General features: G+C 37.7%; 1 protein-coding gene across 2 annotated transcripts in view; it reads right to left on the reverse strand.

Annotated features, from left to right (window-relative positions):
- The window catches only part of EML6 (EMAP like 6), a 313,373-nt gene that overhangs the window by 153,412 nt on the left and 133,335 nt on the right, over positions 1–26,626 (reverse strand). For both annotated transcript variants that reach the window (XM_036748788.1, XM_036748789.1), the window contains exons 2-3: positions 14,770–14,929; positions 8,204–8,302 (exon numbers count right to left, since the gene is read on the reverse strand). In XM_036748788.1, the coding sequence (XP_036604683.1) occupies positions 8,204–8,302; positions 14,770–14,929 (259 nt within the window). The remainder of the gene's footprint in view (positions 1–8,203; positions 8,303–14,769; positions 14,930–26,626) is intronic.

Consider the following 26,626-nt stretch of genomic DNA (forward strand, 5'->3'; position numbering starts at 1 on the left):
CAAATCCTTAAAGAGACAGGAGTACCAGATCACCTGACTTGTCTCCTGAGGAACCTGTATGCAGATCAAGAGGCAAAAGTTATAATCAAACATGGAACAACTGATTGGTTTAAGATTGGAAAAGGAGTAGACAAGGCTGTATACTGTCACCTTATTTATTTAAGTTATAGGCAGAATACATCACATGAAATGCCAGGCTGGATCATTCAAAAGCTGTAATTAAGGTTCCTGAAAGAAATATCAACAATCTCAGATATGCAGATGGCAGAAAGTGAACAGAGATTAAGATGAGGGTGAAAGAGGAGAGTGGAAAAGTTGGCTTGAAACTTAACTTCAAAAAAAACTAAGATCTTGGCAAATGGTCCCATCACTTCCCAGCAAATAGGGGGAGAACAAATGGAAGCAATGTCAGATTTCTATTCTTGAGCTCAAAGATCACTGAAAATAGCAACTGCATCAATGAAATTAAAAAAACATTTACTCCTTGGAATGAAAGCTATGGAAAATCTGGACAGCATACTAAAAAACAGAGACATCACCTTGCCAAAAAAATAGTCAAAGCTATGGTTTTTCCAGTAGCAATGTATGGCTATGAGAGCTGAACTACAATGAAAACTTAATGCTGCAGAACAGATGCTTTTGAATTATGGTGATAAAGGAGAGTTTGGAGCGTCCCTTGGACAGCAAGGAAATCAAGTCAGTTAATACTTGAAGAACTTAATTCAGATTATTCATTAGAAGGACAAATATTGAAACTAAAGCATATAAATACTTTGGCTAACCTAATGAGAAGATGGGACTCACTCGAAAAGACCTCAATGTTGGGAAAGATTGAAGGCAAAAGGAAAAAGGGATGGCAGAGAATGAGATGAATAGATGGTTGGTTGGTTGCTGTCCTTCGTTCTTGAAGAGGACCAAAATAAGATCACTATGCTAGAGTCAAGTTTCAATGTGTGATCAGACCAATATGAGCTCAGAATGCTCTACCACGGGTCAGGCACAAAGAGTCCATGTGAACGTTTGGGGTGAATTCTCTAAATTTGTGTATCCTGCGTTTCCTTTGAGCTGTTTCAATTCTGTTTCGCTCATGAGCACAGGACCTTCTCTGATGCAGGCATGCCATACTGAGCCATCCTGTGCCAGTGTCTCCCATGTTGCAAATAAATTCCAAAGTTCTTGAGAGAGACCTTGAGAGTGTCCTTGTATCACTTCTTCTGACCACCATGTGAACGCTTGCCCTTTGTGAATCCTCCATAAAATAGTCTTTTTAGCAAGGGTACATTTTGCATTTGAACAATGTGGCCAGCCCATCTGAGTTGAGCTCTCTGAAGCAGAGTGTGAATGCTTGGCAGTTTCGTTTGAGTGAGGACCTCAGTGTCTGGTACCTTATCCTGCCAGGTGATCTTCAGAATCTTCCTAAGACAATTCAAATGGAAGTGATTCAGTTTCCTGGCATGGCACTAGTAGACTGTCCAGGTTTCACAGACATACAACAATGAGGTCAGCACAATGGCTCTGTAGACCTTCAGTTTGTTAGTCAGTCTAATACCTCTTCTCTCCCATACTTTCCTTTGGAACCTCCCAAACACTAAGATATCTCTGGCAATGCAAGTGTCAATCTCATTATCAATGTGTACATCCCTGGAAAGTACACTACCAAGATAAGTGAACTTTTCCACAGCATTCAGAACTTCTCCATTTGCTGTAACTGATGGTTCCACATATGGATGATGTGGCGGTGGCAGATGGAGCACCTATGTTTTCTTGGTGTTAATTGTTAGGCCAAAATTAGCACATGCAGCAGAGAATTGATCCATACTTTGTTGCATCTCAGCTTCAGAGGCTGCATTGAGTGCACAATCATCTGCAAACAGAAAGTCATGTACCAACACTCCCTCCACTTTGGTCTTGGCTTATAGCCTTTTCAAGTTGAAGAATTTACCATCAGTGTGGTAGCTGACCTTGACGTCGTGTTCACTCTCATTGAAGCATTTGACAACATGGCTGAAAACATCATGCTAAAAAGCATGGGAACCACAACACAGCCTTATTTCACTCCATTGTGACTGGGAAGGCATGAGAGCATTGTCCATTATCTAGAAGCTGGGCAAACATGTTGTCATGAAATTAACATACAATGTTGATGAACTTCTCCTGGCAACCAAATTTTGACATAATTTTCCATAAATCCTCACAACTAACAGTATCATAACCCTTGGACACATCTACAAATGTTGTGTACAGACCCCTGTTCTGCTCCTGGCATTTCTCTTGGAGTTGTTGGGCAGCAAAGACCATATTGACTGTTCCTCGGCCCTTTCTAAAACCACACTGGCTCTCAGGTAGATGACCATCTTCCAGGTAAAAGATCAGCCTATTAAGGAGGACTCTGGCAAGAATCTTGCTAGCAGTGACTAAGAGAGAGACCCTCCCCTGTGATTGTCACAGGACAATCTATTTCCTTTACCTGTATAGAGATGGACAATGGAGGCATCCTTGAACTCCTGGTGTGTAACCTCATCTTGCCATATGACCTAGAAAATTTCAGTCAGCTTTTGTATGAGCAATGGACCCCCTACCTTGTAAATCTCAGCTGGAATATAGAATCAGCACCAGGTGCTTTGCCACACGAAAGGAGCCTACCAGCTTTCAAAACCTCCTTCAGTTGGAGCTTCAGCTAGGGAGGGATTGACTTCAACCTGAGGTAAACAGTCAATGGCCTCAATATTGATTGATGTTGTTGAGAATGCTATAGAAGTGTTCAGCTCATCTCTCTAGAATCCTGTCCTTATCACTAATCAATGCGGCTCCGTCAGCACTGAGTACTTGGGATACACCATAGGTCTCTGGCCTATAAATAGCCTTCAGGGCATCATAAAAGCACTTTGGATTATTACTATCAGCATAAAACTGAATTTCATATGCCTTCTGACTGAGCCAAGAATCCTGCATCTCTCTAACCTTTGCTTGTACTTTACTTTTGATGGAATTAAATGCTGCATTCTTAGAGGTGGATGAACTACCCTGCTGGTAAAAACCCTGTGGAGTTCTCATTTTTCATTGGTTGGATAGATAGCGTCATGAAAACAATGAACACGAACTTGAGAAATAGTGAGGACCGAAGGTGCATGGGGTCACGAAGAGTCAGAACGACTGAACAACCATAAGGGTGGTATAGCATACAGAGCCTAGGAGTCAAATTGTCCTAGCCCTAAGCCTTGCCTCTGACGCACACTAGATGTGTGATGCTGGGTGAGTCACTTAAATTCTCAGTACTCCTTTAGTTGTTGATTTGCATTGGTAAAGTGCATTTCCTCACCAGGACCAATGAAATAACACTTCTTGTTTTGAGCTTCTTAACTAACCATCATTCCTACTTCTACCCTCATTGGCTACTAAAGAGGAAGAGTCCAAACGTGGGGTTTCTGAATTCATTACTAATGAAACTAAATCACTACTGAATTGCCAGCTGATCTGTTCCAATGGGTATGTTTACCTCCTTCCAGTTCCATCTACGAATGCTCTTGAGAGGACTTGGTTTATAATATTTCATTGCCAGCATCCTTCAGATTCATTGTTTCGAGCTATTTTATGAGGCTTTGGGCTACTTCAATTCATTTAGCATGTTAGGTATTTCCAGATGGAGAAGCAGATCCCCTGTACAGATGCCAGTCCTGGTTATATTTTTTTTACAGCTATAACATCCATTATAAGTTAATAAATTGGGATTCTGGCTTATAAGTCAGCCTTTTGTTGTTTCAGTTGGTGTGACACAGTTTGCTGAGAATTATCCACTCCAAACCTCTGAGGGAGAAGACCAGATCCTTATAGCACAACTGAATCAAGGTACATTACTAACCCAAAGGGACCCATAAGATCCATAATTCTCCTTACATTAGTTTAGTCTGCATAAAAATGCTCACCCTAAAAATGACAGCATATTCAATATTTAATGAGTCTTTCAGCAGGAACATCTACTTAAATGAAAACACTTCAGTGGTTCTGTGATCTTCACTTCTTCCCCAGCGCAGATGGGAGCAACCTATCTATGCTCTCTTCTTAGTTTCTGTGATTCTTCCTCAATCCTCCATGGAGGTTGTACTTGAGACTCTAGAAGGCCTCTCTGGCTTTTTCTTCCTTCCTTCTTTCCTTCCTTCCTTCCTTCCTTCCTTCCTTCCTTCCTTCCTTCCTTCCTTCCTTCCTCTCTCTCTCTCTCTCTCTCTCTCTCTCTCTCTCTCTCTCTCTCTCTCTCTCTCTCTCTTTCATACTAGTCCTATCTTTCTGTTATCACTCATTTTCAAAACGTGACTGGTTCAATGCTTTGTCTATTATGCATGCCCTTGAAGATGCATTTTAGGATACTTTTTGAGGTTGACTAATTATGAATACTATCCTGCGACCACCCAGCCTCTGTAATTATGACTCTTCTGAGATGGGGGTTTCCCATGATTTGTAGTCATTTACCATTAACAGGAGGATATTGATATTTTTAAAATATTATATATATAAAATATGCATATATAAATATATATGTATATATTTGATAGCAGTACGCAGCATGGAGTGATTAAAATCATGGTTCAGTTTCCTAAATGTGACCCACCTCACTGTGGGGAATATACTAAATTCAATTCTATTCAACAAACTATACACTAGATAGCAACTCAAGGTATTAATAAGGTATATTTTAAAAGTCAACTTAGAAATTTAGAATAATCAATTTAGATATTATTAGGAATAAAAATCAATTTAGAAATTCAAAAGTGAAGCAAAAAGTGAATTATTCAAAACATTTTTGAGAAACATAAATTTTTTTTGATGCAAAATTTTTTAATTACTTCATTGTCTGTGGTACCTTTTAAACAAAATGTGGTTTCCCTGATTATCTCTTCTAATTAGGTCTATTTTTGCTTTTGCTTTGTCTGAGATCATGATTGCTACCCCTACCTTTTTTTAAGTTTTAATTAATCTATTTATTTTAGTTTAGAATATTCAACTCCACAAACTTTTGAGTTTTACATTTTCTCCCCCCTCCCTCTTCTCCCCCCTCCCCAAGACGGTGTGCAATATGATATAGGCTCTACATATACATTCATATTAAACATATCATCACATTAGTCATGTTGTAAAGAAGAATTATAACCAATGGAATGAATCACAAGAAAGAAGAAACAAAACAAAACAAAAAGGAGAGAGGCAAATAGCATGCTTTGATTTGCATTCAGACCCTGTAATTCTTTCTTTGGATGTGGATAGCATCATAAACCTTTTGGAGCTGTCTTAGGACCTTGCATTGCCGAAAAGAGCCAAATCTATCAAAGTTAGTCATCACATAATGTGGCAGTAATTGTGTACAATGTTCTCCTGGTTCTGCTCCCCTCACTCAGCATCAGTTCACAGAAGTCTTTCCAGGCTTTTCTGAAATCTGTCTGCTCATCATTTTTTATAGCACAACAGTAAAGAAATATAATTCTTACAGACTAAAAGTAGATATCCTATTCCCTCTTGCCTGATTGCATGCAATTATTATTAAATTGTATCTTACTGATTTTAATAGGAGCTGTACACAGACAAAAATGACACTCAATGGCCATTAACTGTAATATAACTTTATTTTTATGTCATCTATGTGTATATGAGAGGCATAATGGACAGAAAGCCATCCCCTTAACAGGAAGTCCTAGAAGCATTGATTACAAAGAGTCAATGTGATTCATCAAGAACAGGTCAACTAACCTTATATGGAGGTGGTTCTTGCCAATTCCCAACCATCTACCTGTAGCCTTGATCCTCTTATCCTGTCTCATCCAGGAGCTTGTCCATTTGATTATACAATATTTTGTCCTAATTTTCCTTACCCACTTGCCTTTCCCTGCTACCTACAAACTTGCTTCACTTAAACTTCATTTAACCTATCATCCCCTCAAGTTATCATATTTCCCTTCACAAACTCCTGGGTGGGGATAGGGAGAACTATTCATTTCCATTAACTCTGTTTTGTCATTTCTCAAACTCACTGCTCAGTCCCTTGAAACTTGGCTTCCATCCCCACTGCTCGATGGAAACAAGGTTGTCAATCACCTCTTTATTGCTAAATCCAATAACTATTCTCTTCTCATTCTTCATCTTTTCTCATATATCTTCAATGTTTGACACAAATGACATCAAATATACTCTTTCCTCTCTGCTGTCTCCAAGTTCTTTTCTAACCAATCAAACAGAAATTCCTCTGTCTCTTTTACAAGTTCATTATCTATATTCTGCCCTGTGCAAAGGTATATTCTAGAGCTTTGTCCTAGACCATCTCCCTTCTCTTTCTATACTCTAATGGATTCAATTATCATCTCCATGCAGATGGTGCCCTGTTCTATATATCTAGCCTACATCTCTTTCCTGATTTCCAGACCTTAATCTCCGACTGCCTATTTAACATCTCCACTTGGATGTTCCACAGTCACCCCACACTCAGTATGCTCTCCACAGAACTGATGCTTTCTCTCTAAACCCATGCTTCCCCCTTCCTTCTGTATTTCTGTTAAAGGTACTGCCATCCTTAAACACCTAGGCTTGCAACTTAAAATTCAGCCTCAACTGTTCACTCTCCCTCAACTCCCATATTCAATTAGTTGCCAATCCTTGTCGATTCCATGTCCTCAATATCTCCCTCATCTGTCCTTTCAGTCACACAACCACCCTAGTCTAATCCCTCATTACTTCTTTTTAAAAATTTTATTCATTTTATTCTGAACTTAAGAAATAAAATAAGCATTTCACAACAGTAGAATAGAAAAAAAGATGGTTGTACATCAAACTGCAAATCTATTATGTACAATTTGCTATTCCCCTTAAATATATACTGAAGTTATTGTGTAACTTTATTTTTCTTCTTTTTCTTCCCTTCTCTTCCCTTTACCCCTCTCTCCCCCATACATCCCCCCACTACCATTAGACACAAATATGTGCCCTCATCACTTCTTGACCAAACTATGGCAATCACCTCCTGATTTGTCTCCTGGCATTCAGGTTTTCCCTTCTCCAATACATTCTCCACCCTCGCGGTCAAATTGACATTCCTAAAGGCCAGATCTCACTGCACCATTCTTCAATTGAAAAATGGCTCCCCATTCCCTTTAGGTTAAAATACAAACTGTTCTCTTTGCTATTTAAAACCCTTTGCAATCTGTCTCCAGCATACCTTTTCCAGAAGATATGAGTTCAAATCTACCCTCAGATCCTTACTAGCTGTGTGAACACGAAAAAATTGCTTAACTTCTGTTTGCCTCAGTTCTCTCAATTGCAAAATGTAAAATGTAAAATAATAGCACCTACCTTGCAGGGTTTTGTGAGAATGAAATAAGATAATACTTATAAACCACTTAGCACAGTGCCTGGCACATAGTATGTGCTATATAAATGCTTATTTCCTCTCCATCCCTTCCCTATACACAATTCATTTCCCACCTTTGTGTCTCTGCACACATAGGCTGTGCCTCATGCCCTAAATGCTCAATTCCCACTCTTGAAAATCTTTTTTTTTTGGAGGAGGGAAGGCAGGGCAATTGGTGTTAAGTGACTTGCCCAAGGTCACACAGTTAGTAAATGTGTCAAGTGTCTGAGGCTGGATTTGAACTCAGGTCTTCCTGACTCCAGGGCCAGTGCTCTACTCACTGCCCCACCTAGCTGCCCCCCACTCTTGAAAATCTTAATTCCTTTTATGGCTCAGCTCAAGCCTGACCTCCTCTGAGAGGCCTTTCCTGTTTCCCCAGTTTTTAAGCACTCCCTAGTTCCTTTTAATCACTGTCTATTAAATATGCATATATAATGCACATATATATAAACACATGCATATATTTATGTGTTTATGCCTGTATTATATATTTGGTAATTTGTGAACATGTTGTCTTCTAGAAAATGTAAGCCCCTTAAGGATGTGAACTGTCTCATTTGTGTATTTTTATCCCCAGTGCTAGTATATGGCAAGAAGGGAGGTGTTTAACTAATGTTTGTTGACTGATGGAGGAAACATCTGTATACTTTTAGTATACTTTTATTAAAAAATGAATTAAGACAGCAACTTTAAAAAATTTAAACTGGTAAGAACAAAAGGCATTTCAAAAATCCTAAAGACATCTCATATACACACGTACGCAGAAAGAGATTTTTGTATACTTTCATTATGAATGATTCAGGGCAGTATAATTACCCTGTCTGAATGGCCAGTTGCTGTTGCCAGTAGTTTTCCCTTCTTCCAGTCCCAAATGCAGACTGTGTTTTTGGCATCCAATCCCACAGAGGCTAAACGCTAAGAAAAGAACAAGATTCTTGTCAATTGGAGATTATGACAAAGGTTATTTTTTCTGCTCAGAATATTATACGTGCAAGGCATTTTTCCAAATTGATGCAAAATTAAGACAAAAACTAAAGATAACACAATGCATGTCTAGCATTAATCCATGCTGAAAATTCAATAATAATTGGCAAAGGTTGCAAACTGATTGCACAAATCAAAGTTATCAGATATTGGTGCCAATCTTGGTTTCAGATTTTTCCCAAAAAGCTTCATCTGAAATCAGCAGAAGTCATAAAGGAAGGCAAACTGAGGGTAGATTTATCTTATACACTTAACCCAGTATTGGATTAAAGAATCCAGGTTTCTGAAGTCAAGAAATCTAATAAAAATGTTGAAATCGAAGGAGCAAAACATTGCTTTAAATTTTCTTTAAAAGAGCTAGAAGGGAAATATATAAATGATTACATCCATTATTCTAAAATTGTTAATAATTCATATACATTTAATAAACTAAAGAAGAAATCATACTTAATAAAGCTAATTTGGTTTTCTAGCCTCTGGTTTGAACTATTTAGTTAAGACCAGAATTTTTCTTCCAATGAACATCATCGATTCAAAAAGAGCACATATAATTATATGCAAAATCAAAACCAAATAAGCATGCATACATACACACACACACACAAATATATAATACAAACCTCTCAAAATTAAATGATGGAGAAGAGCACCTACATAGCGAGGTGATATGATCAAGTGGGAAAAGTGCTAAGTTAGTAATCAGGAAAGTGATGGGGTCTAACCCAGGATCTATCACTGCTAACTGGGTAAGTATTTGATTTCAGGCAAATCATAGTGTTTCTTAGTCTCAGTGTCCATAGCTATAAAATGTGGGTGATCATTGCTTCCCCCCAGGCCTCCTAGAATCATTTTGAAGAGTGATTGAAATAATACATATGAAAGCACACTGTAAACACGAAAGTATGAAACAAATATAAGTTATTGTTATTATTCGGGGTCCTTCATTAAAGATTGGTCTCCATTGGAGATATTTAGCATATAAACAATACATAATACTATATATGTTTAGATAAGCTATTAAAGATTTATTCCAGGCTCATTCTGAAATTTTTTTCTTAAGTTCCCCAAATTTCCATTTCTGCCACTAGAGGGAATGACTAGATGATACCATTTTCTCACATGTGATGCATATGAAAGTGGGATAGTTTTTTACTCCAAAGCTATCCCACTGCCTCAGGCATAGTAGATAGGAAGCTGGTCTTCGAATCAGGAAGAGACCTAATTGACCATGAGCAAGTCCCTTAGCCCCTCAGGAGCCCCACCCCAGATGACTCTTTAAGATTAAAAATTAAAGAAGGTGCATGGATGTGTATTGGTAGAGCAGGCTTCTCACTGTGAGAACTTGCTATACTGATAAATTCATAGATCTAGTCAAAAAATTTAAAATGTTTCTTTATAATTAAGTACGAAGTCGACAATATCTTTCATTTATTTCTTTTTCCATTGGTGAAGGGAATGCCTATACCAACAAAATGACAGATCAGTGAAAGAATCAAAGTATTATTTTTACTTATATAGGGTGACCCTGCATCCCCATTCTACCCATTGAGATCCCATCGGCATCCCTCCTGGCCAACAGTCTCCCCTCAGGACTCTGTGCCTTGCCCTCTGCTCTTCCACTGAGCCTAGTTAAGTTGAACTCTTCTAGTGAGCTCTAAGCAGTCTTAGAATAGACTTAGAAAAGTCTTACTTTTCTATTTGTATTCACAGTGTTGAGCTCACTACACATTTGCCATATAGCTAGTGCCTTATATATGCTCCTCTGGGCCATATGCATAATAAGGGTAAGAATGGAGACCCTGCCTCACCCACAGTAGCATCATTTCCTGCTCAGAAGCAATGCTTAACTCAGTGCCCAGGTTCCACACAACTCCTGTAAGGTTTGGGTTTATTTTTTTTGGGCTGAGTCTTCGAAACGTTTGGGAGATACAGGTTCTGTATCCACGCCGTCTTCCTCAAGGGTAGCATGGTGTCCTGTGGAAGAGCATATCCTGAATATGAACAGGGGGCCTCTTTTCTTACTTTATTTGTTGTGTTGTTTGATCAAAGTCTTTTGTTTTGAACTCATGGATTCTCAGTTTGGCTGGTAAAGATAACAACACTCGTGTTTCTGAGTGACTCAAATGTCTGGTAGCTTTTCTAGCTGCCCATAAGCGAGGGGGCATCTCACGTATTAGTCTTTAAAAAGAAAATCCGCAAAAACGTTACAAATAAGTGAAACCAGTTTTCACAGAGCCAGAGAACCTTAGAGTACATAGAGAGAGTATAGTCCTGATCAATGCATAAACTCACTCTATATAGTCCTTTAGAAGTAACCATTCAGGCTGTGCTAGGGTACCTTGGACTCAGCTTATTCTGTTATTTGAATTAGAAAAACAAAAGAAATCAATTTAGTTCAAATTTCATTTAACATTCCTTTAACCACCATAAAGCCATTTTCTATGACCTTTCATTGGTTGTGAAGTGACACACCATTTATCTATTTCTAAATATCATTGGATCCCATTGGACTCTGACCAGGGAATAAATGCATGCCCTAAAGCAATAGGCAGCAATGAGCCAGGAAACAACATTATGGGAAACAACTAGAAAGATGCTTTCACATCTACTGGCAAGTAAGTGCCACGGATTGTTTGATTTCCCCAGTAAAATGAATCTAAAAATAAAATGGTTGGGGTTCTAACATGAAATAAAGGCAAGAAAATGAAAGTCTCATCTCTCATCTCAGTGATTTTTTTAAAGATACAGCAGAATATATCTTGATAAATAAATGTTTAGGGAAACGTGTTTGCAACAATATTAAAGTAAATATGAACAGTGAATATCTCCATCTATTAAGTCTCTGTGTGAGTGTGTGTATGACTAAAGCAGGTGAAAAATCAAAATAATCAGGTAGACGTTTATATGTAAACATAAGTACATAAACTGTATATGAAAATGAACTCACACTAGCCCAACTTATAAGACTATAGTAATAGTTTCTATTTACGTAGTACTTTGGGGTTTTTAATGAGACTTACGTGCATTATCTCATGTGGTCCCCAAGACAACACTGAAAAGTAAGTATTAGTATCACCATCTTACAGATGAGGAAACTTGCAGCTCATAGAGCTTGTGCACGGTCACATCATTGGTAAGTCATAGTTTGCAATTTTGAATCAGAGGAAGGATTCAAATTTAAGTCTACCCTGAATCCAAATCTAGAACCCTTTCCAATATAACTGCATTGTTGCTCATCTTCAGTCATTTTTCAGTCGTGTCTGACTCTTCATGACCCCATTTGGGGTTTTCTTAGCAAAGATACTGGAGTGGTTTGCCATTTACTTCTCCAGTTCATTTTATAGGTGAGGAAACAGGCAAACAGGATTGAGTGACTTGCCTAGGGTCATACAGCAAGTAAGAGGCCAAGGCTGGATTTGAACTCAAAAAGACGGGTCTTCCTGACTCCAGGCTCAGCACTCTGTCCACTGTGCCACCTATCTGCTTGTTTCTCATCTACTGATAGATAAATGTCAGGACAGAAATAAAAAATTTCAGAACAATGTTATTATTTGGAAAATTCTACCAAGTTGTTGAAAAAAATGTCCAAACAGGACAACTCCCTGTAACACAATTAAATTCCTTGGAACCTTAGTGATCTCACACTCTTCATCTTTACATCTTCTACACTCTAGCCAAATTCAAAGTCTTACTGTTTTCAGAATATGCCCTCTCCTTTTCTGCCTTGTTCATGTATTCCTTATTCCTACAATGCCTTGGCCCACTGACACACACACACACACACACACACACACACAGACACACATACACACGCAAACATATATACATATACATATATATATATATATATATATATGGGTATATATATTTCTGCCTAAGGAAATCCCAAACGTTTTTCTATGCCAACTTAAATGTTGTCACTTCTAGGAAGCTTTCCTCTCTCCTCTGAACTTTCAAAGAAATTTACTTGTACTTCTTAGGCAATATCATTCCTTACTTTGCATTATTATGTGTGTGTGCATGTGCGTGTGTGTGTGCGTGTGCATGTGTGTGAGTGTGTATGCACATTTATCTCTCTTCAAAGTGTCCTCATCTATATAGCCACTAAAATTTTCCTTAGGTTGTTTCAGAAGCCAATAACCTACTTGGGTAGAACAATACTAGGAAACAATGTGGTACGATGGATGAAATGCTAAGCCTAGAGTCAGAAAGACATGAGTTCAAATCCTGACTCTGACACTTCCTAGTTTTGTGATACTGAGCAAGTCACTTAAGCTCTGTCTCAGTTTCCCCATCTGTAAGATGAGAATAATAGTACCAACTGGTGGCGCAATGGAACTCTGGGCCAAGAGTCAGGAAAAGCTGAGTTCAAATATGGTCTCAGACACTTAACAGGCTGTATGACCCAGGGCAAGTCACTTAACTCTTGCTTGCCTCAGTTTCCTCAACTGTAACCTACCTCTCAGGGCACTGTGAGGAACAAATGAAATAATATTTGTAAAGCGCTTAGCACAGTGCCTGGCAATATACTAGTAGGAGCTATATAAATACTTATTAACTTCCTCTTCTCTTCCCCTTATATCTACTTAACCTTATATAATCTCTAAAGAATTGCCTTTGAGAAGCAATTTTGTATGGTAGACGAAGAAAGGGTCAGCCTCAGAGACATGAAGACCTGAGTTCAAGTGCTGCTTCTAACACATACTAGCAGCAAATCACTTAATTTCTCTAGGCCCTGGGCTAAGGCAATCCTATAAGGCTATAAATTTCAGAACAATGGCTGATCAGTATTGGTAGAAGGAATCCCTTTACCAATCATAGATCTGGACACCACCCAAAAATCAATTAAAAATATTAAAGATACTATCACTTAGATTACAGGCCTGTCCAATCTTAGGCTTTTATTGAAACAATAGACAATATATTTTGATTTGCCATTTTAGTGAGAGCTCTGTGGTAGCTGGGCTTCATTAATTAAAGCATTTATGTAAATTTCTATGCTTGTAGGTGGGACGCATTTTGGACAGCCCTGACTTAAAATAACCACAATTCTTTAAAAAAAAATCAGTAATGAGGTTGAGCAGAATATAGTAAGAGGGTGGCTAAATTGTTGGGATACACACATGTATGTATGCATGTATGTATACATGTGTAAATATGCATGTATGTATACCTATATGTATATACACATGTGTGTATATATGTGTATGTATGTGTGTATATATGTATATATGATCATGTACTCATGGGATTATCAGGAAGTCATAAGGTTTGTTTCCTAGCCATTCATTATGCTTCTACTAACTAGCTGTGTGTCCTTCAGGTGACTTACTTAACCTCTGGGGACCTTAGCTTCCTTATGTCTATAATAAGAAGGTTGGACTAAATGATTCCTGTGGTCTCTTCCTATCCCAGTATCTATTATTTCTATAATTTTGGCTATTTTTCCACTTTTCAGAGGAATCATAATTGTCTCAAATAGATAAAAAAACTCTTTCTGCATCTACTGAATTTCAAAGAAGGAGATTTTGCAAATCTCCTTAAAATCCAGAGTTCCATCTACAGATTACTGTTCTCTAATCCTCACCGTTCAGAAGCATAAAGCACTCTGACTGGAAGAACCATCAAGGCATTCCCATAATGAGCCCTGTCCCTCGGCAGTCTTGTTTTCAGTCCTAGGTAGCTGTTTTCTAGGAAGCACCAATCACAGAAGCTTGGAGGCTTACAAAGTGGTTTACATGCATTATCCCATCTGTACGGTATTGTAGGTATTATTCCTTTTTTATTATAATAAAAATTATATTTATAATATATGTTGTATTATAATTATATGATACAAATATATAATACAAATTATATAATATTCAAATTGTTCATGATATATGTATTATAGTAACATAAATGTTAAATTATCATTGTTTATATTATTATTCCTTTTTTCCTGATGAAGAAAATGAGGCTCAGTGATTTGCTCACAGGGACGCAGCTTATGAGTGCCAGAGGTTGGATTCAGATCCAGGTCCTTCATGGCTCCAAGTCCAGCACTGTATCTGAAAATCCAAATTATTTTTAAGAGCTCACAAGGCCTTCCAGAAGTTCTGTATCTCTTCAATATAGAAAAACATGTCTTTGTTCCCAACCTGGTTTAGATTTGCCTCCAAACTAAAAGATGGCCACCTTTAAGGCTTCTACTTCTGCTTTGTACAATTATCGTCTCTACAAAAAGGACCACCATTACGGAAGTTTTTCTGCTCACAGCCATTTCACAAAACCAAATGCTGCTGTAGGCACAGACACTGTTTTCTTTAAGTTATGACTTCAAAATTACTGCAAGTTAGAAGACTTTGGAGACTAAAGAGAAGATATTTTAAAAAAAACAAACCACATAATATCCATACCTGTCCATCTGAATCAAAAGCCAGACAAGCAATTCCATGTGTATGTACATCTTTAAGAATGGAAACAGTCTGTACATTATAAGAATCCCAAATGCAAATGTAAGGATCCTTCCCAACTTGTCCAGTCGCAACCAAGGTTTTATCTGGGTGTAAGGCAAGGCTGAAAGAGAGGAGAAAAAAAAGTCTAGGCAACACATAAAATCGATCCAATCAGTGCAAAAACTCATCAAAGTCAAAGAAAATATTGACCATTTTTATATTCTCCAAATTATTCCAATTTATTTGTCACTTCTCTTTGTCTATAATCTCAAGAGAAAAGTATTGAAATTGCAACTAAAATAATTTATCTGATTAATTTAAATAACAATGTTTAACCTAAATGAATACAGACAGTACAATTCAGCGATGGGAACATTTAGTCAAATTTAAACTGGTGGATTGCCATGAAAAACAGATGCGACTATTTTGGTTGTATTTGGTTCATTTGAAAGGCTGATCACTCCTCTATGTGAGTTCTATAATTGCTGTTGACTATATTTGCATACTGATTTTGAAAATATTGTTTACCTTTCAAGCCATCTCATGTACTTTTGATAAAATGCTGACAACTCAGAAAAGTGCCCCACTTCGAGTTAATTAAACCTGTCTGCAAAATGCTACCAATCATTAGACTTGTTATGATAGCAAAGCTCTGAGAGGTCACAGAGTCACCTGCTGTTTCCATGTCTGTCATCGAGGATTATGCATTTTTTAAATGAAAATGTCTATTTTACATAAATCACTATACTCCCAGAAGAGCTTCAAATAGGAGTTCTTAGGGTTTGTTGGCAATTTTCCTATCAAAATAAATCTTTTTCAAGACATCAAATAATATTTGGAGGAACCTCTAGTAGCAAGAAACTAGAAATTCAATGATTGTTTTGAAATTCCTAAAAGAAAAATCACCTAGTTTCTAAATTCACCAAATAAACAATAGACTATAACATTTGTAAAAAGAAAAAGAAAGAAGGAAAGAGAGGGAAGAAAGGATAGAAGGAAGGAGGGAACCAATTAATTAATAAACATTATTAAGAGCCTACTATGTGCCAGACAGTATGCTAGGTACTAGGAATACAAAGACAAAAACAACAGTCCCTGCCCACATTGCATTGGGTAAAGCAACGTGTGTGTGCACGTGCGCGTATACATATATGTATATATGTATATATGGAAGGGGAAGAGGAAGGGAAAGAAAGGGAATAAGAATCTATTAAGTGCCTACTATGTACCAGGAACCGTGCTAAGAATTTTACAAACATTATCTCATTTGATCCTCACAACAACCTCTGGAAGTAGGTGCTCTTATTATCCCCAATTTATAGTTGAACAAACTGGGACGAATAGAGGTTAAGTGACTTGCCCAAGGTTATACAGGTAGGAAAAGTGTGAGGCTGGATTTAAATTCAAATCTTCTGACTCCAAGCCCAGGGTTCTAACCACTGTACCACCCAGCTATCTCAAATATATTTACTAAATATATTTACTTATATCACATAAAGTAAATTCAAAATATCTGCAGGATAAATACAACATAATTTTGTGGGGGAGGCACTAGCGTCTGAGGGGACCAGGAAAAACCTCATGGGGTAAATAAGGTAGCTAGGTTGCAAAGTAGGCAGAGCAACAGGTTTGAAGTCAGGAAGATGTGGCCTCAGACACTTACCAGCTGAGTGACCCTGGGCAAGTCACTTAATTTCTGCCTCAGTATTCTCATCTGTAAATGAGCTGGAGAAGGAAATGGCAAAACACTCCAGTATCTTTGCCAAGAAAACCCCAAATGGGGTCACAAAGAGTTGGACAAAACTGAACAACAAAACAGCAATACCGTACGATAAACAACTATGAACGACTTAGCTATTCTCATCAATACAATGACCCAAGACAGTCCCAAAGGACTCATGTTGAAAAATGCTGTCGACCTCCAGAGAAAGTACTGATGGATATCTGAATGCAGAATCAAAGCAGTTTTTTTCACTTTTTATTTTTTTCATGTTTTTTAATTTTATTTTTAGTTTTGGTCTCTGTCTTCTTTCACAATGTGATCAATATGGAAATAATGTTTTGCATGATTACACATGTATAACCTTGGTACCATTCCAGGCTTCTCAAACTTCACTCCTCTCCATATACTCTACCATCAAGCTACCCTGGCCTACTTGCTGTTCCTCTTACACTTTTGTCTCCTAACTGTGTATCTCTACACTGTGGCTATTTCTAGCTGGGATCAGAGAGACTGGACCAGTAGGAGGCAACATATACAACCAGTAGTGATAGTCACTTGTGGAAAGAAAGTTCAGGAAGTGTGACTCCTCTTGGCAGAGAGGAGTGCTGCCCATGTACTTTACAAAACTACTGACTCTTGGAGCTTAACATAGAACTATATTCAAATAAAATTTCTTGGGGAGACTACAAAGAGAGAAAAGGACATTCAATAATTGAAGTTTTGAGTTAACCCCTTATCAAATGTGATCTCTACATATGTGCTGCATTGCCATTGCTCTTTAAGTTTGTGCCCACTTTCCCCATGGATCCTGTGTGTTTTTGTAAGAGAATGTGCCTCAGACTTTGGGGGAGGGGGTATTTTTGTCACTACAGTTCTTGCTATACTATTTTAGTAAATATTTTTGCTAAAAAGCTAACTGTCTGGCTGATTTTTAATGGGAAGCACACTGATGGGGTTCATGATTGATAGTACTGGAAACCTTAGCCCCTCATATTTATGCCTAGAACCTTGAAAGTAGTAGTAGCTGCCTTTTGGGGACATAGCCTACCAATGTAAACTGGAGGTTGGATAAGTAGCCGTGGGAGGAGGAAGGAACTGCACTAGCTCCTGACCTCTCTATCCCCTTTATTCTTCTCCTTCATTTGTCTCCCTCTCTCTCCCTCCCTCCACTCTCTCATTTCTTATTCTGTTTCCTTTTCCTGACCTTTCAAGTATATTGAGTATCAGAAGTACAACCTGCATCTTAAAGGGCCATATGTGTATTGGAAGCTTTAGAAAATTCAGCTCGATTCAAGAAATATTTTTTTTAAAAACATAACTACTATGTATAGGGCTCTGTACTAGGTGTTACAGGACATATATGGGATAAGCCCCCATCCTTGTCCTCTATAACTTATTGTCTAATAAGGGGGTATGACACAAAACTACAAAACAAAATAAGATGCATACAAAGTAAACATAGTAAACATTCAGCTGGTGGAGCAGATGGGTGGATCATTGTTCAGTCATTCAGTTGTGTCTGACTCTTAGTGATCCCATGGACCATAGCACACCAGGATCTCCTATCCTCTTCTATCTCCTAAAGTCTCTCCAAGCTCATGTTCATTGCTTCCATGACATTATTTATCCATCTCATCCTCTGTCACCCTCTTCTGCTTTTGGCTTCAATCTTTCCCAACATCAGGATCCCTTCCAATGAGTCCTGTCTTCTGATGTGGCCAAAGTATTTAAGCTTCAGTTGCAGTATTTGACCTTCCAACAAATAGTTTGAGTTAATTTCTTTAAGTATTGACTGATTTGTTCTCCTTGTTGTCTGAGGGACTCTCAAAAGTCTTCTCCAGCTCCACAATTTGAAAGTGTCAATTCTGTGGCATTTAGTTTTCCTTGTAGTCCAGCTCTCATAGCCATACATTGCTACTGGAAAAACCATAGCTTGGACTATTTTGTTGATGTCTCTGCTTTTTAGTAGGCTGTCCAGATTTGCCATAGTTTTCTTTCCAAGGAGCAAGTGTCTTTTAATTTCATGTCTGCAGTCACCATCTGCAGTGATCTTTGAGCCCAAGAACATAAAATCTGACACTGCTTCCATTTCTTCTCCCTCTATTTGCCAGGGAGTGATGGGACCAATTGCCATGATTTTAGCTTTTTTTATGTTAAGCTTCAAAATAGCTTTTACACTCTCCTTAAATCTTCTTCACTTTCTGCCATCAGAGTGGTATCATCTGCATATCTGAGATTGTTGATATTTGTCCTGGCAACCTTAATTATGGCTTTTGAATCATCTGGCCTGGCACTTCGAATGATGTACTTTACATATAAGTTAAATGAGTGACAATATACGGCCTTGTCATACTCCTTTTCCAAACTTAAACTAATCAATTGTTCATATTTGGTTCTAACTGCTGCTTCTTGATCCACATAAAGGTTCCTCAGGAGACAAGTGAAATGATCTGGTATTCCTCTTTAAGGACTTGATACATTTTGTTGTGATCCACACAGCAAAAGACTTCAGTGCTGTCAATGAAGCAGAAGTAGATGTTTTTCTGGAACTCCCTTGCTTTCTCTATAATCTAGTCAATGTTGGCAATTTGGTCTCTAGTTCCTCTGCCTCTTCAAAAACCAGACTGGGGCAGGGGCAGGTGAGGGGGATGATCAGGAAGGACCTAATATAAGAGGTTGCCATTGAGACAAACTTTGAAAGAAGCTAGGGATACTGAGAGGTGGTGGTGATAGGGATGGACAACTTGTGGGACACCAGGCTCAGGATTTTGATGGCCATATCTTATTTCAAAGAATCCTCAGGATACCTGGTAGAATACTATAGGTTCTATGAAACACAGTTTATAAACCATTTTCTTAGGCAATGTGTCATCCATAATTTTTTTCTCTTATTGCTTATTTCCTGACTTTGCGAAAAAAAAGTTTTGTTCTCTAAAGGGGATTCCCATGAAGAGGTGGTTTACTAGGGCAATTCATGTTTAAAATAGAGATCTAAGAGACTTAGAAGTCATTCATACATCTCAGAGCCTTATTTAGCAGTGACAGATAGTAAATGTTCTTTTGTGTTAAATTGCTATTTAGGTTAGAATTTCTATTCTAGCCGTTCTCGCTTTTTTCCTTTTAAAAAAATTGGTAATAAAGCTCCAAACCAAAAAAATTATGTAAAAACTTGTGTCAGAATTTCACTTTGCCAAATGTTCTTTTACTTTTTACACTGAAAAGGACACTAGTCTAAGACTGCTATCATTAGTTCAAATAGCTTTTGATGTCTTTCACCATCTCTCTGAATAGCTTAAGGGAATTCAGTTACTTTTCTTTTTACCAACCCTGAAGTTCTCCATTCTGGCTACACAGGAATTCCTGCTACTGCCATTTATCTACTTCTCTGTATAGAATAGAAAAAAAAACCACTAACCTTCCTTTCTTCATCTTGCTATTTGTTACCTCACCACCAATTAGCCTTAAGGTGCAACAACAACAAAAAAATCATTTTCCCTTTTGCTTATTTTATTTTCTTGTTTACACTGAGAGGCTTCTGTGTGTCTTCCAAAAACATAATTATGTAATATTTTCTTATATTTAAAATTGTTTTTATTAAACATATAATAATTTTGACTATATAAGAATCAAAAAGCCTTCTAACAAAACTTTCATCACTGGGTTTGAACAACAATAATGCAAACTATCGGTATTGGTCCAGCACTAAAAAGATTTTTTTAAATGAATTTTAAGATAATGCCCCAAAATCTATTCCTTTCTTTCTTACTATGTTTCTGTTTGCTATTACTAAGAAGTCAGGAATTCTATAAATGGTAGTTTCCAAAAACATCGCTAAAATTTTATATTAGAAGCCATTTAAAAGGCATGACATATGATAGCTGACTTAATATAGCGCTTTGAGGTTTATATTTTTAGGTACTCTCTGCATACATAGAACCCAATTGCTACTTTATGCTAAATTGGGATCTTTTTCTTTTGCATGTCCACATAAGTATCCAAAGCCCAAGAAAGACACTTGTGATGATGTTTTTTTTACTGGGCAATTTAAAGAATGCTTAAATCATTTTTTCTCAAATAAGAATGGAAAAGTATTCTCTCACCATATTTAAATGCTTGGGATACATGGTAACTATGTAATAACATAGGGCTTTCGATGAAAGAAAACTATGTAACTTGCAAAGGGAATCTTCCTTCCTCCCTCCCTTCCTCCCTTCCTCCCTTCTTCCCTTCTTCCCTTCCTTCTTTCCTGTACTGGTAATTAAGGTGGGACTTTCTTTTACTGTTTTCCCTTTTAGCACTTATTTAATCAAGTGCCCTTGAAGAGTCTGGCCTTTGTTTCTTTGATTAAATCAGGAGTCTTTGACGACCTCCTTGCCTCAAGGGAAAGCCTAGGCCGTGTGGGTTTAAGATCCATGTTTGTGAGGCTTTTAGGTCACATGGGTGAGTCTCATGCTGTGATTCCCTTTGACCCTGAACAAAATATATATAAACTCAAGAGGTTGGCATCTTCCCTTGGGGCTCTCAGTCTCTGGAAGAGTGGCATGGGACTCTGGGCAGCCATTTTAAGAACTCCCAGCTTGTGAACCCAGATGTTGATGCCTTCCTGGTAACTATGAATTGTGATTTGGTCTGTTTAAATTGTGTATGTTTGCAATTTGTTTGTATTTGCTCTGAAGTTCAGGTTTCTGGCTTTTCCTCCTGAATTAAGTGAATGATATTTGTATGTTGGATTAAAGTAAGATTGTTAACCCTTTAATGTTGCTTTCCTTAGTAAAGAAGATCAAAGAACCTGTGTTAGCAGTCTTCTGTGTGCTGGTTGTTGTTAGTTTTACACAGCCACAGTAGCTGCTAGCTACATTGTTGTTACACTTCCTCCCTCCCTCCCTCCCTTCCTTCCTTCCTTTCTTCCTTCTTCCCTCCTTTCTTCTTTCCTTCCTGTCTTCCTACTGAGCCTCCCTATCTTATACAAGCTGAAAATGAAGAGGCTCCTCCCAAGCCTGAACTCACTGTTCATCAGCACAGAAGCTTTGACCTGTTCCATTTTTACTTAGGCCAATTTACCCCTCATTAAGCAACCTAGTGCTCCCATGCTTCCAGGAGCTCACTATATTGGTGTAGGTTTATTCTGGGCACCCATCAAGCTTAGCCCTACTTCAGTTCAGAACTGCCAAAATCACATGACCCACCAGCCTCATACTCCCCAGTAACAGAGACAACAAGCATGTGCCACTATATTTAGCAAAGATTTTAAAAAAATAAATTTGAAATTTAAAAATGAAGTTCTTTCTTCTCTTCTATCTCCCCCATATATGTGTGTGTATGTGTGTGTAGATATATGCACATATATACATATATATATACATGTATGTGCATATATATAATACATACATACATACATATATATATATATGACATATATATGACATATATATATTTACATCTCCCTGGGCACAAAGGGAATATTTTTTTTAAATGCTGAGGGTACGTTAATAACAGTTCTCTGGCCCAGTCACAACTCCATGATATATACCCACTTAATTAGAAAAGTTATATCTTGGATGAACTAGAACAGTTTGATGTAGCTTGGTCTTTCTCCTTGTACCCAGGATATACAAGTAAAGCATTCTTTTGGCAATTAGACTGTTCTCTCTATCTAGAAATACTGCTTTGCAGAGGAGTCATTATAGATTGGAGAAGGAAAAAGAACAGCTTTGCCTAGAATTTATATTTTTCCATTCTTAAAACATATTGTTGTTGCCTCCCAACACAGGAATGGGAGAGGAATCAATTTGTTTTACGATATGATGAAATATGCTGTCATTTCCCCATATGTTATTTTTCTATGTATAATAGGAATTTGCGAACTAACTGGCATTCTGAGATTTGTAGGTCAGAGGATCAAGCAATATATATTTGTGGCTGTTGTTCAGTTGCTTTTCAATCATGTTTAACTCTTTGTGACCCCATTAGGGTTTTCTTGGCAAAGATACTAGAGTGATTTGCCATTTCCTTCTCCAGCTCATTTTACAGATGAGGAACTGAGGCAAACAAGATTAAGTGACTTGCCCAGGGTGGAAGTGTCTAAGGCCAGATTTGAACTCAGGTCTTCCTGACTCCAGATCCGGTGCTCTATCCACTGCACCCCTTAGCTGATATCTATGTATCTGTACATTTTTCTATCCACATGTAACATCATATGTATATGTATATTTCATATACATATTTCATGTTTCCTGGAAAATATTTAATACTTTTTTTACACTTCTATTGAGACTCTCTTTTCAGACAAGTTCAATTATGAAGTAGAAAAGCTATGAAAAAGGTATGTGGACGTACTGAGATAAACTGAGATAGAGCCCACTGAGCACCTTTCATCCAAACACTGGAATAGTCATTCAGGTAGAGTTGTTTGTGTCATATAACTTCAGATGCTTTTTTTCCTCCCCGCTCTTGAATGTGGGCAATCTCAAGGCTCAGAAACCAGCTATCTCCTACCCTTGGCTCTTGCTCTGCTTTCTACTTTGGAGACTCCTCCTTGACCAAGCCTCCCTTCAAAGTTTCACCTCCTCCTTTTAGAAGGTGAACTTGAGGGCAGAGACTGGTCCTCTTTTGTATGTTTTGGCCGACACCTGGAACAAGTGTTTGGTGCGTAGTAAACAGTTAAATACTTTTCCCTTCATCCATTCATTCACCGTCTTCAATGGCTTCAGTGATCCCCTGAATTCAAATGCCTTTCAAATATAAATCTTCCCTAAACTCTAGTCCTGCATTTCCAACTGTCTTCTAGACATTTCTACCTGGACTCTTACCTCCTCAAGCTCAGCATGTGTAAAACAGAACGCAAAAGACGATAATACAAAATCAAGTATCATCAGTGCATGAAAGAAATAAAAAAAAAAAGGAGCTGCCAAGTGAACTTTCGCTGGTCACCAGCTACTACCCTGACCTAACTGTACTCTCTGTACCACCTCCACATGCATATACTTTTATAAAATAATGATAATGATAATAATAATAATAATAATAATAATAATATAGTATCTACTATGTGCCGGGCACTGTGTTAAATGCTGTACAAGTATTATCTCATCTGATCCTCACAAAAAGCCTGGGAGGCAGATGTTATTATTATCCCCATTTAATGGAAGAAGAAACTGAGGCAAGCAGAGGTTAAATGACTTGCCTAAAGTACAGAGCTAAGCAAGTGTCTGAGGCAGTATTTGAATTCAGGTATTCCCTATTGCAGAGCCCAGTGCTCTATCCATTATGACATCTCGCTGCTTCAGGGAAGTAAATACAAAAAAGAAAAAGAAAAAAAAAAATAAAAAACAACCCACAACTGTATTTTGTTTTAACTTTTCTCATGCACTGATATTCTTTTTTATATTACAGTCATTTGTGAATGTATTCCATGATCCTACTGGAAGGTCAACTTGTCACATTTGTAAATCTGACTCATTTTTTTAAAAAATTCTCAAAGCAAACCTAGTTGTGATCAAGGGAAGCAATTTCGACTGCCTAGACCTCAATTTCTTTTTGTGTCAAAGGAAGGATTTCATAGAGTCTGAATTGGAGGAGGTTTCAGCATTGTCTAGGTCAATCCATACCTGATCACATATCTGAGAAGGCGACATTCAGCCTCGGCATGAAGGCTTCCAGAGATGGGGAACCTAGAAGCCCATTCAGCTTTAGGACAGATCTAATGGTGAGGAAGGTTTTCCGGACATCAAGCCTTCAGTTGCCTGTTTGCATCATCCTTCAAGAATCTGGACTAGATCCTGAAAGTTCTTGCCAGCTCTCATTCTATGTTTCTGTGATTCAGATTAATAATAAGCATTTCTATAGTACTTTGAGATTTACAAAGCTCTTTTTGCAAATACCATCTCATTTAATCCTTATGACAACCCTAGGAGAGAGGTACTACTATTATCCCCATTTTATGTATGAGGAAACTAAGGGACACAGCAGGTAAGCAACTTTCCCAGGATCATCCAGCTGGTAAGTAACAAAGTCTGGATTTGAACTCAAGTCTTCCTGATGCCATGTCTAATGCTCTAACCACTGTATCACTGCTCAGTTAGTACACTGAGAAATCAAGCAAAAAATCTGCATGTGACTCAGAAAGAAATGAGAAATATTTAAAAAATTAACTCACGCCTATGAACTCTGATGATGCTATGTGGTTTTGTGGTTAACAAAATCCCAGAAGTACTCCTCTCTATCAAGTCAGTATGTCAAACATTTATAAAACTCCTACTCTGCTCCAGACACTATGCGAAACATTGGGGATACAAAGAAGGGCAAAAAAACCCCAAAACCAGTCTCCGCTGTCATGGTGTTTATAATCTGTAGTTAAATTGAAGGGGCAAGTGCTTTCAGGTTTCTGTAAATCTTGGATCTTTATAGATTTATATAGCATCAGATCACTAATGAGCAAATCTTTATTTTCAGATCATCCTATCTTGTATACATGCATTATTAATGTCTAACATAGAATCGAACTATTGTGAACAGGTAAGTTGGTGATTTAATATATAGGTGATTTAATATATAATATAATATATGAATATATAATATATATAATATAATATATAATAGGTGATTTAATATATCTTTAAAACTTTGTCAGTTATTCTGTTAGAGTTTTGGGTTTCCCCATGACTTCAGAGTTTGTTGAATACATGAGCTGGTAAACTAAGACCCTTGAAAAATATTTAATTATTCTCTACACTAAAAGTAGACGCATTTTCCTAGAAGGTGAGCAGTCTAACAGCAGAAATAATGGAGGTCATAAGAATGTTCCATGTGGCAAAGACCCTAGGCCAGATGGATCCACTGATGACTTCTCTAAAGTATTTAGTCAGACCTTCCCGAAATATATGGCTGGTATATTTAATTATCCTAAATTAACAAGACTTCTGCCAGACCCAGCATGGCCCTGGAAGCCTGAGTCATGCTCAGTGCTTTCTAAAGATAAAAGAGCATGGACTGAGATAGTGGATTTCATATAGACCATCTCATTAAAGGATCTCCTCATTAACCAGCTATGATGTTATAATTTCAAGCTATAGCTCTCCATTTGCAGAGTTATTTGTAAAATGACTTAGGTTGATCAAAAGCATTTGACCAAGAATAGATGTTTTCACAAAAACATCTGAAGTTTTATACGTTGGACATATGTACATACATATATAGGCAACCAGAAAGTGAAATGGAAAGAGTACCTGGGCTGAAGTCAGGAAAACTCAGCTTCCTGAATTCAAATCTGACTTCAGACACTCACTAGCTACGTGACCCTGGGTAAGTCACTTAACCCTGTTCGCCTTAGTTTTTCATCTGTAAAATGAGCTGGAGAAGGAAATGGCAAAATACTCCAAGATCTTTGCCAAGAAAATCTCAAATAGGGTCAGGAAGAGTCAGACACAATTGAAACGACACAATAAATGTACATATATATGTATGGATGAGTGTGTATATATATGTATTTGTGTGTAGTGATAATAAGTATAGCTATCATTTACAGACATCTTTAAGGTTTACAAAGCACTTTATAAATATCCTCCCATTTTATCCTCACAACAATTCTTGGAGGTACATGCTATTACTATCTTCATTTTATAGATGAGGAAAACTAAAGCAGACCGAGATTAAATGCCCAAGGTCGCACAGTTAACGAGTGTCTGGGTTCAGATTTGAAGTCAGATTCTCCTGACTCCAGGTCCAGTGCTCTATCCATTGCAAAGCTATATGTATGTACTTATTCAGATATGCATTATCTGATTCATCTCTATGGAAGTCCTGCTCTGAAGCTGGGTTTTCAGACCATGCCAATTCAGAGCAAGTTCTAGAACGTCTGACCAGGCTAGAAAGGTGGATTATACATGTGTTGTCTAAGGATCAGTCCACCTAAATGTAGAAGGCTTATAGGTAGATGATTGAACACCAGATGAAGAATTCTTTGGGCATTTTCACTGACTCTCTGTCCTACCTGAAACGCTGTCCTTCCTCATCACTGACTCTTGTCTTGCCTAGCTTCCTTCAAGTCTTGGGAAAAATCCTACCTTTTACTGGAATCCTTTTCTGATCCATCTTAAA

The sequence above is a fragment of the Trichosurus vulpecula genome, chromosome 3, assembly GCF_011100635.1.
Source record: "Trichosurus vulpecula isolate mTriVul1 chromosome 3, mTriVul1.pri, whole genome shotgun sequence".
NCBI classification, from domain to species: domain Eukaryota; kingdom Metazoa; phylum Chordata; class Mammalia; order Diprotodontia; family Phalangeridae; genus Trichosurus; species Trichosurus vulpecula.